General features: G+C 33.8%; 2 protein-coding genes across 5 annotated transcripts; one reads left to right on the top strand and one right to left on the bottom strand.

The window, feature by feature from the left end:
• Positions 1-161: 161 nt before the first annotated feature.
• Positions 162-12,653, top strand: LOC124219055 (Ribosomal protein S6 kinase). Of its 4 annotated transcripts, none has more exons than XM_069136005.1 (14): positions 162-359; positions 563-734; positions 1,175-1,215; positions 2,588-2,762; positions 2,891-2,974; positions 3,600-3,733; positions 3,825-3,887; positions 4,198-4,326; positions 4,456-4,546; positions 4,634-4,750; positions 5,189-5,320; positions 5,410-5,517; positions 5,658-5,836; positions 5,967-12,653. In XM_069136005.1, exons 2-14 carry the CDS (start codon positions 618-620, stop codon positions 6,040-6,042), a joined length of 1,446 nt encoding a protein of 481 aa, XP_068992106.1. In that variant the 5' UTR covers positions 162-359; positions 563-617; the 3' UTR covers positions 6,043-12,653. The 4 variants fall into 4 exon arrangements, with proteins under 4 accessions (XP_068992106.1, XP_046482132.1, XP_068992105.1 ...); XM_046626176.2 differs by having other exon boundaries at positions 162-383; XM_069136004.1 differs by having other exon boundaries at positions 162-421.
• A 166-nt stretch (positions 12,654-12,819) lies between these two features.
• Positions 12,820-15,133, bottom strand: LOC124219056 (corepressor interacting with RBPJ 1). Its single transcript, XM_046626177.2, has 6 exons — positions 14,893-15,133; positions 14,687-14,781; positions 14,354-14,604; positions 14,129-14,261; positions 13,751-13,882; positions 12,820-13,662 (listed from the first exon to the last, which is right to left on the bottom strand). Exons 1-6 carry the CDS (start codon positions 14,962-14,964, stop codon positions 13,248-13,250), a joined length of 1,098 nt encoding a protein of 365 aa, XP_046482133.1. The 5' UTR covers positions 14,965-15,133; the 3' UTR covers positions 12,820-13,247.
• Between the last annotated feature and the right edge of the window lie 228 nt (positions 15,134-15,361).

The raw sequence follows: 15,361 nt of genomic DNA, 5'->3' as shown, positions 1-15,361 counted from the left end.
CTTTCTTTTTTTTTCTCCCCCCCGCCCTCGCCCCCCCCCCCCCCCCCCCTCGCATTATCACTGCTACATAAATAGTACAGGCAATATGTTCGCATGCTTGGAATTCGCATGCGCGAGCGCTCCGCTACTCGCCCCGTTACAATTTGGCCGTGTGTTTAGACGGCTCTGATTGGTGGAGACGGTCGTAAGTGACGCGTGATTGGTCGTCGATTATCTAGTCTCGAACTTCGAGCTGTTTACGGGACGCCACCAGTCGGCAGTGAGCAGACCATCGAGTCGAGTATCGTACGTACCTAACCCCAATCGCGAGGTGATCGCACACATGAAGGCAGGCGTGGAGTGAAGCAAGTAAAACCAAAGTAAAGCAACGTAACACGAGTGTGGTGAGCGTAGAGTGAGTGAGGAGAGTGGACGATATCAAGCAAGTACCCCTCCCCCCTCCCATCTCACCCTCTTATCCCGACTCCCCGTCCCTCCTCCCCACGCGTCCTCGAGGTTGTATATTTTAATTCGGTATGGTATATTAACCAATATTGTTATACCAAAACAATTTTCCTAACAGTGCACGGTGATTTTAACGACGGAAGAATTTCACCACCGTAAGAGTGTTATGTGAGATGAGTGAACGTGATATCGGTAACACACATAATATGGCAGGAGTGTTTGATATAGAATTACCCGACGCTGACACGGTCCAGGATGATTCGGACGACGATGTCATCGAGATTGGAGAGGTAATTTTTTTTTCATACGTTAGTTTCATTACCGATCTTATTTTTCTCCTCGTTGTTATTCGCCCGCTTCGGTTATTTCTTCTTTTCGTATACGGGAGAAAGTGGACGAGAGAAAATTGGCCGGAAAATTAATAAGGAACGAGACAGAGAAAAATGAGATCTTTGTGTAAATGATGTAAAATGATTTGGGGATAAAAAAAAATAAAAAATAAAAAAAAAAAAATGAACGCATATGCATACGAATAGCCTCGAATTGGAAGTTCCGAGCGTGCTTTCTATTATGATAGCTGATTTTCGATATTATTTATACTTCGTCTGCCGTGCTGCGGCAAAAATTATTATGCACTCACCACCCACTGGAGAGTTCTCCTCGTCTCACGTGAAATATACGAGCTAAATGCGACGACCTTAAACCTAACCATGCTTTTTATTGCCTACAGGGAGAGTACGACGATGATCCCAATGTCAATGCGATAATCGAGTAAGTTTTATACATTGAACGAATTTGAATCCCTTGAAATATCGTTCTTCGTTTATTTTCTATTTTCACATATTAACGATCATTCGTATTTTTCTCAATGGTCATTGAAAAGTGACAAAAAAAAAGAAACAAAAAAAACGTGGAATCCGAAAAACCATTAATTCTATAATCACTATGTTTATCATGAATAATATAATGCCAATAATTGTCTGTAACGCAGCATGCTTTCTGTTTACGACCATTCTTAATAGTGCTTGAAAACCAGCAAGTATCTGCTATCACTTTACTTCACTATACGTTTAATGTTATTGGAATTTTTCACGACGGTATCTTCAATTCTCATCAATAACGAACTTAGTCGTCGAATTGTCATTTTCGTTTCAAATTGCTTTGTGTTTCTTTTCTTTCTTCCCAACTTCTGTTGTTACCTTTATATTCATTTCAATGTCGCTTTTTTTGTCACTTAGCCATTTCACCATTGTTCTTTGTGCCTGCTTTGTGATTCATGCGAACAGGGATGAATTTCTGCAAAATAATATATTTTTGCTATCTAAGAATATTTCAGTCATATTTTTTTGTTTTTGTTTCAAATTTAACATGGCAAATAGTAATGAGGTAAAAAAAATGTTCCCTATAATATGTTGCAAACTGAAATTGTCGATCTCGTCGATCTGAGATACCTGAAAACGTTTTGTGACCGTTGAATAAAAATGTAATAAAAGTCGACACTCTGTTATGGGACTTGCGCGTATTGAATGTGATTCAAACTATTTTATCTAAAGTCAGAGTCTATCCATTAGTAACTTACTTACAGAGTTACTCGCACGTTTATTCAACCAATGACTAAGTGTTTATGCCAGTTAGAGGAGAAGAGGGTGAGGGGGGAGAGGGGAGGGGGAGGTAGACAGACAGAGTGAGCAAGAAAGAAAGAGAAGTAGAGAGAGAGAGAGAGAGAAAGGAGAAACAAAAATAACCCACAAACTGCATTGTTTTCACTTTCTCTATTTCAGCTGTAGAAACAATTATTTATAAACTCGTCGCATTGCCACCATCCTCATCATTGACCTTTCACTATTGTAACGATAACGAGGGAAAATATCTGTAGCTGGAATCTTACTTGTTACTGTCTTTTTCAGTAAAGTCTCAATAGTTCAAATCGATTTGTCAAATTGTATTTTCATCAGCCTTTACATCAATAGGCGAGCTTTGATGGATGTTTTTTTTTTTTCTTTTTTTGTCTAAGCACTTATAGATAAATTGCTTTTTATTATTACAGTAAATATATAACTAGTTTCTCATTCCTTATGATTAAGATGTTTGTTCTTTTTTTGAGATTCGATAGCAATTGATGACACAATATAATATTCCTCAGGTCCGAAGACTTGGAAACCGTTCAATTGTCTGAACAAAATGTAAATACAGGAAAGGAAAAGACCGGTCCCCAGGATTTTGAACTGCGCAAAGTTTTAGGAAAGGGGGGATACGGCAAAGTTTTTCAAGTGCGCAAAGTTACTGGCCAAGATAGTGGAACAATTTTTGCTATGAAGGTGAGCTAACCTTTGCCATCTAGAGAACGATTTTTTAATGTTTTAAAGATGAAACTTCCTAAACTGGATATTGAATTATTTTTTTTTTTAATCTGCATTTCTATGCTTCTTACTCGAATTTTCAACAGGTGCTACGCAAAGCGTCCATAGTTCGAAACCAAAAAGACACAGCTCATACCAAAGCAGAGAGAAACATATTAGAAGCTGTAAAGGTAAATCTATCTATGATTATATATACTTATGTAACTGTGACCTCAAATATGATAATTTATTGCAACGTTTCGACTACAGCAAATATATTCGTCTCAATTGGTGTTCTGTCTCGAATTTAGAACATTGTGTGATACTTGAAAATAATTTTTACATTTTACTCAACTGTGAATGTTGGGTGTGAGTAAAAAATACACATGTTTATAACAAGAGTCATTTTCTGAAATTGAAACGTTGTTATGACCATGAACCTGATACCAACGGCCAAATTTAGTAAGCTAACACATCAGCATTGACTGAAATTTGGTAGCTAAATCCATGCAAAAAAATGTGGCACGAATCTCTGAAAGCTAATAGTTTCATCAAATCATAAGGTGTTAAATTATCCTGCATTATTATACTCACAAGTTAAGCGCATTTAACCACCAACTTGGGTTGTTACCGTCTGCCTTATATAACAACGTTTTATCACTTTCAACTTTATTTGTACTGTCACCGGAGGCCTTGATGTCGCAATTAATTATAAACCGCAAAATTTTCGCACATTTGTTTTACTTTCAAGTACACCGTGCTTTTGTTCATCTTTGCAGCACTAATTGATCTCTTCAATATCGTCCATTTTTTCAGCACCCCTTTATCGTCGATTTAATGTATGCTTTTCAAACTGGAGGCAAACTATACTTGATTCTTGAATATTTGAGCGGCGGAGAGCTATTCATGCATTTGGAACGTGAAGGAATTTTTCTTGAAGACACAGCTTGGTGAGTTGACTAATTTTTTTTTATTTTTTTTTTTATTTTGCAATTCGGTATCGAGTCTGTCGAACACTGTAAAACTTTTATTTTGTTGCAGTTTTTACTTGTCCGAAATTATATTGGCCCTTGAGCATCTCCACATCCAGGGCATTATATACAGGTAGGAATCGAAACAGTATATATTTTATAAAAATTAATAAAACCCATTGCAATGAAAATAAAAATACGTTATATTTTTGTTTACAAAGTATCCAATTTTGTATCAAAAACCAGCTAATACTGGCTACGTGATATTCTTATCTTGTCACTTTCAAACTTTATTAATTACCATGAAGAGCTTATCTTCCCTTGATTCTTTTTTTAATCTCAACTGTGAGTGTATTGAAAAATACTATCAATCATTCTTCATGCAAACAATTATAAACCACCTTGTGTTTACGAGATTCTCAGTTTACTCGTACAACTTTCAGAGACTTAAAGCCAGAGAATATCCTTTTGGATGCCCAGGGACACGTGAAACTAACTGATTTCGGATTGTGCAAGGAACATATACAGGAAGGAATAGTCACTCATACTTTTTGCGGAACTATAGAATACATGTGAGTGAATTCTCAGAGAGACTAAGAGCCGTTGAATCTGTTCTTAGAATATCATTACGGGTTTGTTTTTTGCACCTAAACAAGCTTTTTTTCAAACAACGTTGATCATAATATTGTCTCGACGAACAGGGCACCGGAAATCTTGACAAGAAGCGGACACGGCAAAGCTGTTGACTGGTGGAGCCTGGGTGCTCTGATGTACGACATGCTTACCGGCGCTGTGAGTTTTTGGCCCTACAATGTGTTGTACCAACGTCAAAGCAAACTGTGTCTTCATTAACACTTTGTCGTTTTGTCGACTTTACAGCCCCCATTCACGGCGGAGAACAGAAAGAAGACGATTGAAAAGATATTGAAGGGAAAATTGAATTTACCGCAATATTTGACTCCCGATGCAAGAGATCTCATTCGAAAATTGTTGAAGGCAAGTAATTGGCATTGATAATCGATGACTTTGTAAAATTGATCTTCTACACCTTCTTAGTGACGCCATAAACGGAATTCGAATAATTCTGCTACAATTTTTTAATATTCCACTTTTTTAGTCTTGTGTTCATTTAATTAATGCTGTTCAAAGGCAGTGTATGTGTAAAATGGTAACTTTCTAGTATAGATGACCTTTTTCTGGGAATGTACGAGAACACTCCTTTGTCCCTGTTGTATGATACACTTCCTTTTCCCTTCCACTTCCAGCGCAACTTAAGGTACATACAGATTTTTAATCCTGATCGTATCTCAATTTTTTTATTCATTTATTTTTTTTCAACATACACATTCGTACCTCGTATAAAAAATGAATTTGCAGAATAATAGAAATACTTATTGTGGTTTTGTCTCTTATTTTTTTCTTCCTTTGAAACAGAGACAAGTACAGCAGAGGCTTGGATCTGGTCCGGGCGACGGAGATGCAATCAGAATTCACCAATTCTTCAAACATATAAATTGGCAAGATGTCGCATCTCGCAAACTCGAACCTCCCATAAAACCATCTTTGGTAAGTGAATAATTTTCATGTGAGGATAATATTTCTTCTTTTCACAACAAGTCCAAGTCCACTTCTGTTTTTCCCAATTTTCATTGAAGAGCTCCGAGGACGATGTTTCGCAATTTGACACGAAATTCACGAGACAAACGCCGATTGATTCTCCGGACGAATCTACGCTCAGTGAGTCCGCCAATATGGTTTTTCAGGTAAGAATCTATGACTTGCCGTACTCTTACTTTCTCCCTTAGGGCAAATGTAATTTCCTAAATACCGCAGAGAGAAAGTTCAGATATCGATCAGATATGTAGTCATGCTGTTTGAAAAGGTTGTTTTTGAAACTATTCAGGGATTTACCTATGTTGCGCCAAGCGTCCTGGACGAAATGTACACGCAACCACGTATCGTCAAGGCCAGGAGCCCTAGAAAGTGCGTGCTTGGCAGTAGTCAGAGCGGTGGTCTGCGTAGCTTCTCACCAAGGACACCTCATGCTCATCTACACCCAACCTCGCACTTCCTAAACCATAGGTAAGCAGTTTGATATGTTTTTTTTTTTCTTGTTCGTTTGCTCGTCCCATTTGCGTCTCGAGTGGACATTAATTGTCAGATATACGTAGAAGCTAAACGAGCGATTAACAAGGTGGCAATTCACTTACAGGCATCATCCAATGGACCACAATACCATGGAAGATGCAGAAATGATGGAGATAGGCCAATTGCCTGGTCATGTATAGTGGTTGCAGCGCAATAGTATGGGCTGATAATTTTTTCAGCTGCTGGGCTTCTGTGACAAATCCTAGGAGTTCTGTGGGATGGATTTTTATAAAAATGACAGAAAACTTATGATATGATAGAAAAAAAAGAGAGAAAATAATATGGTTGTTTGTAATACAAAAATGAGGAGGGATTAGCAGGTTACTTTTACTTGGGGGCTGTACGATCGTTATGACGAAGTGAAGCTGAGATTTTTGAAAACTGTTTATTAACGATCCCTGTGCCAATTTAAATACAAATTCGATTCACTGGCGGGAACGTCGAGGGGTAATAAGTTATTTACAAATCGTTATGCTCGCCCAGCAGCAACATTTAGCTAATTCGTTTTTTTTTTTTTTTTAATTGAATATAAAAAAATAATTATAAATATAATATTAGTTAAGAGATCGTGCTTGAAGAGCGGCGGTGCTGCCTGCCAACAAATCTGGGAAAAGGCCTACACTTATGACAAATTATGAAGAAAAAAAACAAATAAAATCGAAACATATAGATCAAGGAAATAATCAATCATCGTACAGCGTGAAATATTGCATTCGAGAAACGATTCATTTCACCTTCACTCTGATTTTGTTTCTTTTTTTATTTTTTTCGATATTAATCGCAAGGTAGATACTCGTTTAATATGTATAGTATATCACTTAAATACCATAAAATTCTCGGCGATTTCACAGATATTTTTCATTTACATTAATATTATTATACGTACATTACAAACACCGAGAATCGTCGGAAATGGAAATCCAACAGTAAATGAATAAATTCACAATTATTGATGGCCTTAGGCTACTGCGGCTGCTCCGCCACTGGCTTGAAGCTTGTACCACACAAACTGTTCATCGAGTGAGAGTTATTCACAGGGGTACAAAGCTGTTTCAGTAGAATCATATTACGAATGTATACTACAGCTTTTACTCTCTCTCTTCATCGCGGTTTCTCGAAACTCTTGACCACCGGGTACAAGAAAGCGGGGGAAAAAGCAAAAAAAAAATTTACAATTGTAGAAGAAGGGAATCCTATAAGAGTATCCAAAGAATATACCCTAGATGCTTAGTTCCAACTAATTAGATGCATAGTAGCACAGATATTACATTTTATTTCATCTTAATAATTTTTTATTTTTTTTTGGTCATTAAGTTTACGATGTACAATTTCTATGAAAAACACAACGTGTGCAGTCTTCAAATACATTTTCTTTCTTCTTTTCACTCTTTTGTTTCTTCTTTTTTATTTGTGGGCATAGAAAAATCTCTAATACCTTAAACGACGTATCTTACAATTTTATTTTGCCTTTATTTTTATTCCATTTCTGTTTGGATGAAAGGTAAAAAGTGAAACAACAACGGTCGCAGATCTCACAAAAACGTCTTCGTTTAATTTTGATGATAGAAATTGAGGAAATCTCAAGAAATTTTTCACGACGAAGATGTATTCCGCGTACTTAAGCGTTTATTGCGCATTGTTATAGAAACAAAAATTAACCGAGAGACTATTTATTCTCTGATTATCCTGTCCTCTTTGTTCGACTCTCTCTCTTTCTCTCTCTCTCTCTTTCTCTCTCTCTCTCTCTCTCTCTTTCTCTTTCTGCAAGCAGCCGCAATGGAGCTAAATCAAAAAATATTCAAATCCACACTACAACCACAGAATATAGTTGTTAATATGAAGAAATAAATACATAGTCATATCAATGTCAGTATCAGCGATACAATTTTCTGATTGGTTACGAGGATAATAATAAAATAAAAAAAAGGATTTAAAAAAAAAACAAGAAACGAATGAAAACAAAAATATAAAAAAAAGCAAAACATTTGTTCATCGTAATCTGCATGTTATAGTAAAGTAAGGTGCTTCTTTTATATTTTTATATCATACGTATAAATTGAGAGTATATAACATACAATTTATCTCTTGTGTACTACGATAATAATAATTGTGAAATTTTGGTATTTCCCCTACCTATGATTCTACTGAACAGGACAAAAGCCGTGTGCGAAATAATGAAAAAAAGGAGCAAAAAAAAAAAAAAAAATGGCCACATGATAACAAGTTATTTAAGATCCTAAGACCACTCACTCAGACTTCAGACTGCCCAAGTGTTCACCAGCCACCATAGCCGGCTAGCATTACCTTTTACATAAACTACATAAATACATAGTATATATATATATACACACGCGTACACCCAATATTATACAATAATAATAATAATAATGATAAGAATAATAATATTATAATAACGATGATTATTGATTGTATTATACGCGAATGAAAAAAAGAAGAGAAAAAAAAATAGGCAGAAAAGGTGCAAAAAAGAAATTTATGAATGTGAAAAACAAAGAACAGCGAAAAGAAAACTGCAACAACAAACACGCATATCTCGAGTGAAGTGACAATATCTCGTCCATATGATTTCGTGATTTGCAGTAAATAATCTAATATACATATTATAAAGATTAGTAAAAGGAAAAAAAATAATAATAATGATAATGATAATAACGCATACTCTTACCTAGTGAACTAAAAACGTGCCTACAGATTTAACAATATATAAGGAATGATATTATGATTCATTAAACTGGGTTTAGTACATGAAAACGTTCTGTATTACTCGAATCTTGACAAAGACGCTACCCTAGGATCTCTCGTACGATACTTGGTCTTGTTACAACACTCTTGAATTGCTGTAGATAATAAATACAAAACAACCTAATAATAATAATAATAACAACAATAATAATTAATATAATTAATATAATAGTAAATAATAATAATGATAGTATAGGCGTTTAATACCATATAACTAATTATGTATGTATTGATAGGTCGCCATTATGCTACTACCCATACCTATATTTGGATAAATTATTATAGCTTCATGATACTTCTCTCTTTACCCTAATACGAGATGCTGGAATATTAACTGCGTACTGAAATTTTTCTAGTTTTTTATACAGTATATTACATGGCCTAATAAATTAATCGTTTGATTAACAATATACATTTAGACAGTACGCAAAAGTAACGAAAATAGAAACATAAACTCATATAAGACAGTATAAGACTATTACTAGTAGCGAACTTTGCATTTAACAGACCGTTATTAACCAACTTTGGCAAACTTTTTTGAATTATTCAGTAAAATTTGTACTTCACTTTTGTACGAGTAGAGTATTAACAACAAGCTGAAAACTCATCATTGTATAATAAAGGAAATTAAACGTCCGTATCTTGTGTTAGAGTAGAGAAATAAGGAGAGCAAAAAAAAACACCGTTAACTTGAAAAATTGAGCACTATCTCCTCTATTGTGAATGTACACGCAAAAAGGTGATACCACATTGATCTGCCGTTGGGTAATACGTGATTATTGTAGAGGCAATTATTGGCAAATAAGTGAAATATAAAGTGTCATAATGAAAAACTCAATTAGAAAATCTTATGCTTCTTGAAATACACCTACACGGAGAATGTAAATGCCTTTTTTTTTTCTTTATGTTTTCGTAGAGGTTTGCCTGGAAATTGTATAAAATAAAAGATTTTCAAATAGATTTCGTAACGTGGCAATGATTACAATGAATTCATTGTGTTCTCTTATTGTTTATGGCAAATTCTAGATGTGATAAATACAAGCAAACGCCCCTTAAAAACACAACTGTCTTTGTATCTTTCCTCGTCTCGTACTTTAACCTTATTATAACATCAGCCTTCTAACTTGTCTACTGGTTTGTTAACATTTTTAAAAACATACAATATACATACACTGTGCGTGATGAACATCGGGACTTGATCGACCAAATATTGCGATGCAATAATATGACACATATGTATAAAGTGAACGAATGACACCGAAGTTCGATTAGAAAATTTCAACCATGACAATATGTCTGAAATGTTGATCAACTAGTGGATAAAGATTGACTGTACATGTCATAATGCTTTATTATGCGTATACATGTATTATAATATCATGCTATTAAGCTATCTTTTTTATATGTATATCAATAGATATGTATTGAAAAAAAAAGAGGAGAAAATTAGAAGGGAAATACAATAATGATAATTTGTCGATATTAAATGAACACTGAGCAGTTTGCTTTTACATTTTCTATAGATTATATTGTATATGCACATTATCGATAAAGGATTCTAAAGTCTGTGAGTGGCATGCGGCAATAGCATTTGAATACGTGCTATCGACGGTACGAAAAGAAAAAAAGCCAATAAATGTTTTTTTGGTACAATATTATAGCGTGATTTTGAAAAGATTGGAGTGGTGAAACTTCGGGTTATTATTATTATTACTATTATTATTATTGATGATGTTTTGTTGTTGTTTTGTTAATTGTCTTGCATCAAAGTCGTGAGCCGCTTATTTCGTTAGTGTAATTAGTTCGAGTGATGTATTTTTTTTCCCCCCGTTTGTTTTTTCTTTAAAAATAATGACTCTGCAGTCGTTAGTAGGATTTCGCTTAAGTAAATTGGTTATTATTATTGTTAATATTACGTTATTATATTAATTCAGAAGCCTAGTTTAATAATAAATGTAATTGACTATAATGTATATTGTATCGGGGAGAAAAAAAAAAGAAAAAAAAGAAGTTGTACACCACGCCTTTTTTGGGATTCATTGTTGTAAAAAAGTAAATAGAAAAGAAGCTTTCTCCATTAAAACTGTTTTAAAAGTAATTAAACTAAAACTATACGTATACAGGTACGCGAGTGTACATACATATATGCACCGTAGTATAAATTCATGCAAATTGCTAAGAATAAATTGTTTAAATACATGTGGTAATCGCAAGAATTTTTATACCAATGTCTTGGTTGAATTGTTTCTGTTTTTTTGCTTCCTCCTTCATTCCTCGCGATTCTCTTATTTCAGTTTACCCTTGATAAATCTTATTATCGTTATTACCCCTACAATCTATTTTTAATGGAGAAAATTTGGTGTATCGTTGAAAATAATTTTTGATTAACCCAATTTTATCGCCATTCACTCATATATCACTGATATCGGCAAAATAATACATGGTAAAATATCTTTAAAAAATAATTAATGATACATTTTATACCACTCTTTTTTTAATTTGCTAACTGGTGCAATGAAATAAACTGCCAAACTATGCGTGTGTACATATTTACGTATTTTAATGAATCCCACAGAAAGCAATGATTCGATTTTTTGCAGCTTTATTGAAACAAAATTTCTTTATTCATATAAAATACACTATGATGGCAATTTAGATGAACGATTTATAAGAAAAAATAAAAAGAAAGAGAAACAAGAGAAAAAAAATAGAGTCTGCAAATAAATGTGCGTTAATTTAAATATCATTATTTATTATTTAAATCATATTGTTTATTGTAATCAAAAGTATACTGTAGTTATATAATACACGGGAAAAACTAGCTTTAAGAACTTATTTCATTTACCATTCATGCAAAATATACGTTTTTGGTGTTTGAGGAATTTTCTCATCGAGTCTTCATGCGTGTTTGAATGAAAGCGATAAAAGAGGAGGTGAGGAAAAAAGCGAAACGAAGAGAAAAATTTAAAATAATAGTTACAAAATTTATTGAACAGTTGCTTGTCTTCGTTCGTTTATAGATAAGGAAAATGAAAATAAAAATTAAGTGACTATATGATAAATCTTGAATAAAGTAAATTAAAATAATATAGTTTACACTAGATATGTAAAGTCTATTAACTAATCACAGAACTTTATAGTGTTAGAATTGATTTGATTAGAAACATTATACTATCATATTGTACATGTATATAATATTGTATGCATACATTTTCTGTGAAGGCTGTGTCATCAGTTTCGTGTTTCAGATTATTCCTCAATATCGAAAGAATTATTTACGACATCGGCCTTCGTTGTGTAAAAAATATTTCGTAAATAACGCACATTTGCTTGTAGCCTTGTATACCTGAGTGTGTGGTGTTTGTAATATAGACTTACGTTATTATAGGTATATATTTTTAAAATCTAATACCGTATTTATTCACTTACAAGCCGCATGCTCATTGACAATTGTTCAATTCCAACTGTCGGTTTCACGTCGCTTCTGTATGTACAAAAGTTATGCCAATCTCCTGATATATAATTAAAAAGAATAAAATGTTTTTCTTCAATATTGATATGTAAATGATAATATTGTTCAATGTCAAACTTGACGTATTTAAGTCTTGTTAGCTTTTTAAGTTCACGTATATGAAGAGCGACGGAATTGAAGAGCATGAATTTGTTCCACTTTGAAATTTCCTTAATATGTTACATCTACAATGAATAGGATAAAATAAAACTTATATCGAATAGTTAAATTGTGGCTTACAGGTGAATGAATATGATATAAATTATAAATATTACTGGGATTGAGTTACAACCTTAAAGTACCTAATATAAAAAAAAATAAAAATATTATACACGCATATAAATAATAATGCACAGGTAATATATTTTTATCCTTGCGAGAAGGACGTATTTGATTTATTAGAAAAGGTTTAAGGCCCTCTTATAGAAGCGCTTCCGTTAATATTGTAAGTAAATTGAATAAATCTACAGGAATGTCTCTTTTTGTTAACTTTTATTTTCGTCGATCATAATTATTACTGTTGCCAATTAAGGTACTTTATATTTCACACCAAATTGGCTAAGAATCCTTTGTCTGCTTTCGAAACAGACTAACCTAAACTTGTCCACCATTGATATTATGGTTAATAATTTTACACAACAGATTCTCATTGTTATCAATTGAATTTTATTTCAAATTTTGTACATCGTATAGAACACAGTTTTCCTTCGCTTGTGTACAATTTTATTTTTACTTATACCTAGCATCTAAGTATGTATGTATGCATGTAATAACCGAATGTGACATATGCATAATATGTTTATAACGGTAATTTTAATTCTTAACGATATAATTTCCTAATTCCACATAATTTAATGACCATTTTTTCAACTATGCAATAAGAATTGAAAGTAACAATTGCTTATTACCTACATTACATATTTATATAAGTAAAACACCCATAAGCTTGGGTGTCGGTTTTTAACCAGCTAACAAAGATACTCTGAGTTTGAGTCTCGTCTCAAACTCAAGGAATCGAAAGAGCGGAATCAACTAAATTACATAATTTAGGTATGTACATCTAAATTTTAATTAATATTTTCCTTTCTTCTCTCTTTTATGTTGCTCCGTACGTTGCTCTTCATTAGATTGACTATAACTCCTCTTTCTTCCATTACTATGATGTTCTTTGCTAGATTTATTCCTATAGTTTTCTTTTTCTTCTCTATTTTTATTATTAGTATCAGCTTTACATTTATTATCTTTTCTATGCTTTTCTTTCTTATCACCATACCTTCTTCCTTCAGTATCTTTGTATTCGAAATTGCCGTCCAAGTGGAATGCTGGTTCCTTTTTGGACCGGGCCTTCTTATTCTTTTTCTTTCTATCGCTATGTGCATCTGTACTTTCTGAACTACTATCATCGCTACTGCTAGATTTAGCATCATGTTTTTTCACCTTTTTCTTCTTTTCTTTCCTGCTTTTCTTTTCAAGTTTTTCCAATTTCCTATAGAAGAAAAACAAAATTCAAACTTTGTACAATGTTTCTACAGATTAATTAATCTCATACACGCACGCCCCTATTCAATACTCACTTGAGCAGCTTTTTTTTCTCTTTTTTCGAAAGAGATCTCAAAAAATTAACCTCAGACTGCTCTTCATCTTCAGAAACCATCAGATCTTGGTGTTCCGGTACCCTGAGGTGTTGTTGAGCATCCAGAGCCGATCTAAACAAAAAAATCAGTATCACCAGATTCAATTCGTCCCTACTGTGTAGTATATACTATAGTCGTGCCTCACAATATCTTTATTTTTACCCTGATGGATTATAGTAATACAGTCGTAATGAAAATATAAGCCACAGTCATATCAGGAAGATATGATAGCTGTAGAGAGAGTACGTTCCAGACTCAAAAAGAGTAAATTATTACAAGATATGACTCGAGTTGACTAAAAATTGTGCTGAAATTTACTTTTTCAGTGCCAATCCATCATCCCTCATTTGCTGGACCAGAGTCAGAGCATCGGGAGCTGGTGATGCTGGTTGAGTTTGGGTATTGGCCATTACTACGCTCATCGCTTGGCTATACAGCGGGCATTCTTTGTCTGCGAGGGAGAGAATAGAGAAAAAAAATCAAGATGTGTGACTAGAAAATGCTAATTTTCTTATTTTCATAAACAGAAAGAATTAAATTTACCCGTGTTGATGTGACCCCACTTGTGGCATTTTATACAACGAACGTTCCGAACCTGTATACCAAAAGGTTGATCTCTAATCTCACTGTCTCCTTTACAGTAGCTTTCTCTCGGCGCGTTATACTTTCGTTGCCACTCAAATTTATACTCAGGCTCGTTGTCTTCCTTTTCTCTTTCTTTTTTTGCCCCTGGCGGAGGTTCGTACATAAAATTTACGCTCAATTTGTCTTTACTCTCCTTGCTCAGCAGAGCTCTGGAAATAATTAAATTGCACTTTATTATCGACCACGCTTTCGATATTGCCTTGAATGTATGTAATCAATGCGGATATTTACTTGTTGTTGTGAAGATCCTGTTCCTTCTCGTACTGTACACGTAATTCCTCTTGTTTCTTCTTATACGCCTCAGCCTGTTGCTCGGCCATCCATACCTGTTAATCATTCGTTAATATCGATTTTAGATCGTTGATCATCTAACGTTGACGGGTTCGCGAGTGAATCATAGAATTTCTCGTATTATATCGTATGTGTTGTATACGTACTCGCTTTAAATTATCCCTAGATGCTGGGTGAAAGAATTTCTTGCACATGTAATTATTGAATCCTTTTCCCATGACTGGTGATTATGTTGTAAACAATAATCAACGTGTTTTAGAAAAAAATGGCGCAGCTGACAGAAAATCAAATACACAACACTCGATACCACGGTCAATACTTCTTTGACAAATAAAAATGACGAGGTTAATTCAGGTGACACCACAATCATCAGACACGATGAAGAGTGGTGAAGAGTTGTGAAAAAGCAAACTGAAAGTACTGCTGCCACGTCGAAGAGTCGGCATTTTTTGAAACTAAAAACTGTGGTCGTTTACCGCACTCATTTTAGAATTAAATTACACAGCACAGTTTAATATTTTTTTTATAAAAAATTTATGAACAATTTCACTCCGAATTATTTCACGTTGAAATATTATCGAATTTAGCAACTCAAATAATTTTTGTCAAGAACTT

Source organism: Neodiprion pinetum, chromosome 5 (genome assembly GCF_021155775.2).
Source record: "Neodiprion pinetum isolate iyNeoPine1 chromosome 5, iyNeoPine1.2, whole genome shotgun sequence".
In the NCBI taxonomy this organism is placed as follows: Eukaryota; Metazoa; Arthropoda; class Insecta; order Hymenoptera; family Diprionidae; genus Neodiprion; species Neodiprion pinetum.
Note: the sequence above shows the minus strand (reverse complement) of the source record. Positions and strands in the feature narration are given on the sequence as shown.

Coding starts and splice junctions, on each gene's coding strand:
- LOC124219056 (XM_046626177.2), bottom strand. CDS start 14,964: ATGGGAAAAGGATTCAATAATTACATGTGCAAGAAATTCTTTCACCCA. Junction 14,605..14,686: donor CAGGATCTTCACAACAACAA/GTAAATATCCGC, acceptor AATTATTTCCAG/AGCTCTGCTGAGCAAGGAGA. Junction 14,262..14,353: donor GTGGGGTCACATCAACACGG/GTAAATTTAATT, acceptor TCTCCCTCGCAG/ACAAAGAATGCCCGCTGTAT.
- LOC124219055 (XM_069136005.1), top strand. CDS start 618: ATGAGTGAACGTGATATCGGTAACACACATAATATGGCAGGAGTGTTT. Junction 735..1,174: donor ATGTCATCGAGATTGGAGAG/GTAATTTTTTTT, acceptor TATTGCCTACAG/GGAGAGTACGACGATGATCC. Junction 5,837..5,966: donor TCGCACTTCCTAAACCATAG/GTAAGCAGTTTG, acceptor ATTCACTTACAG/GCATCATCCAATGGACCACA.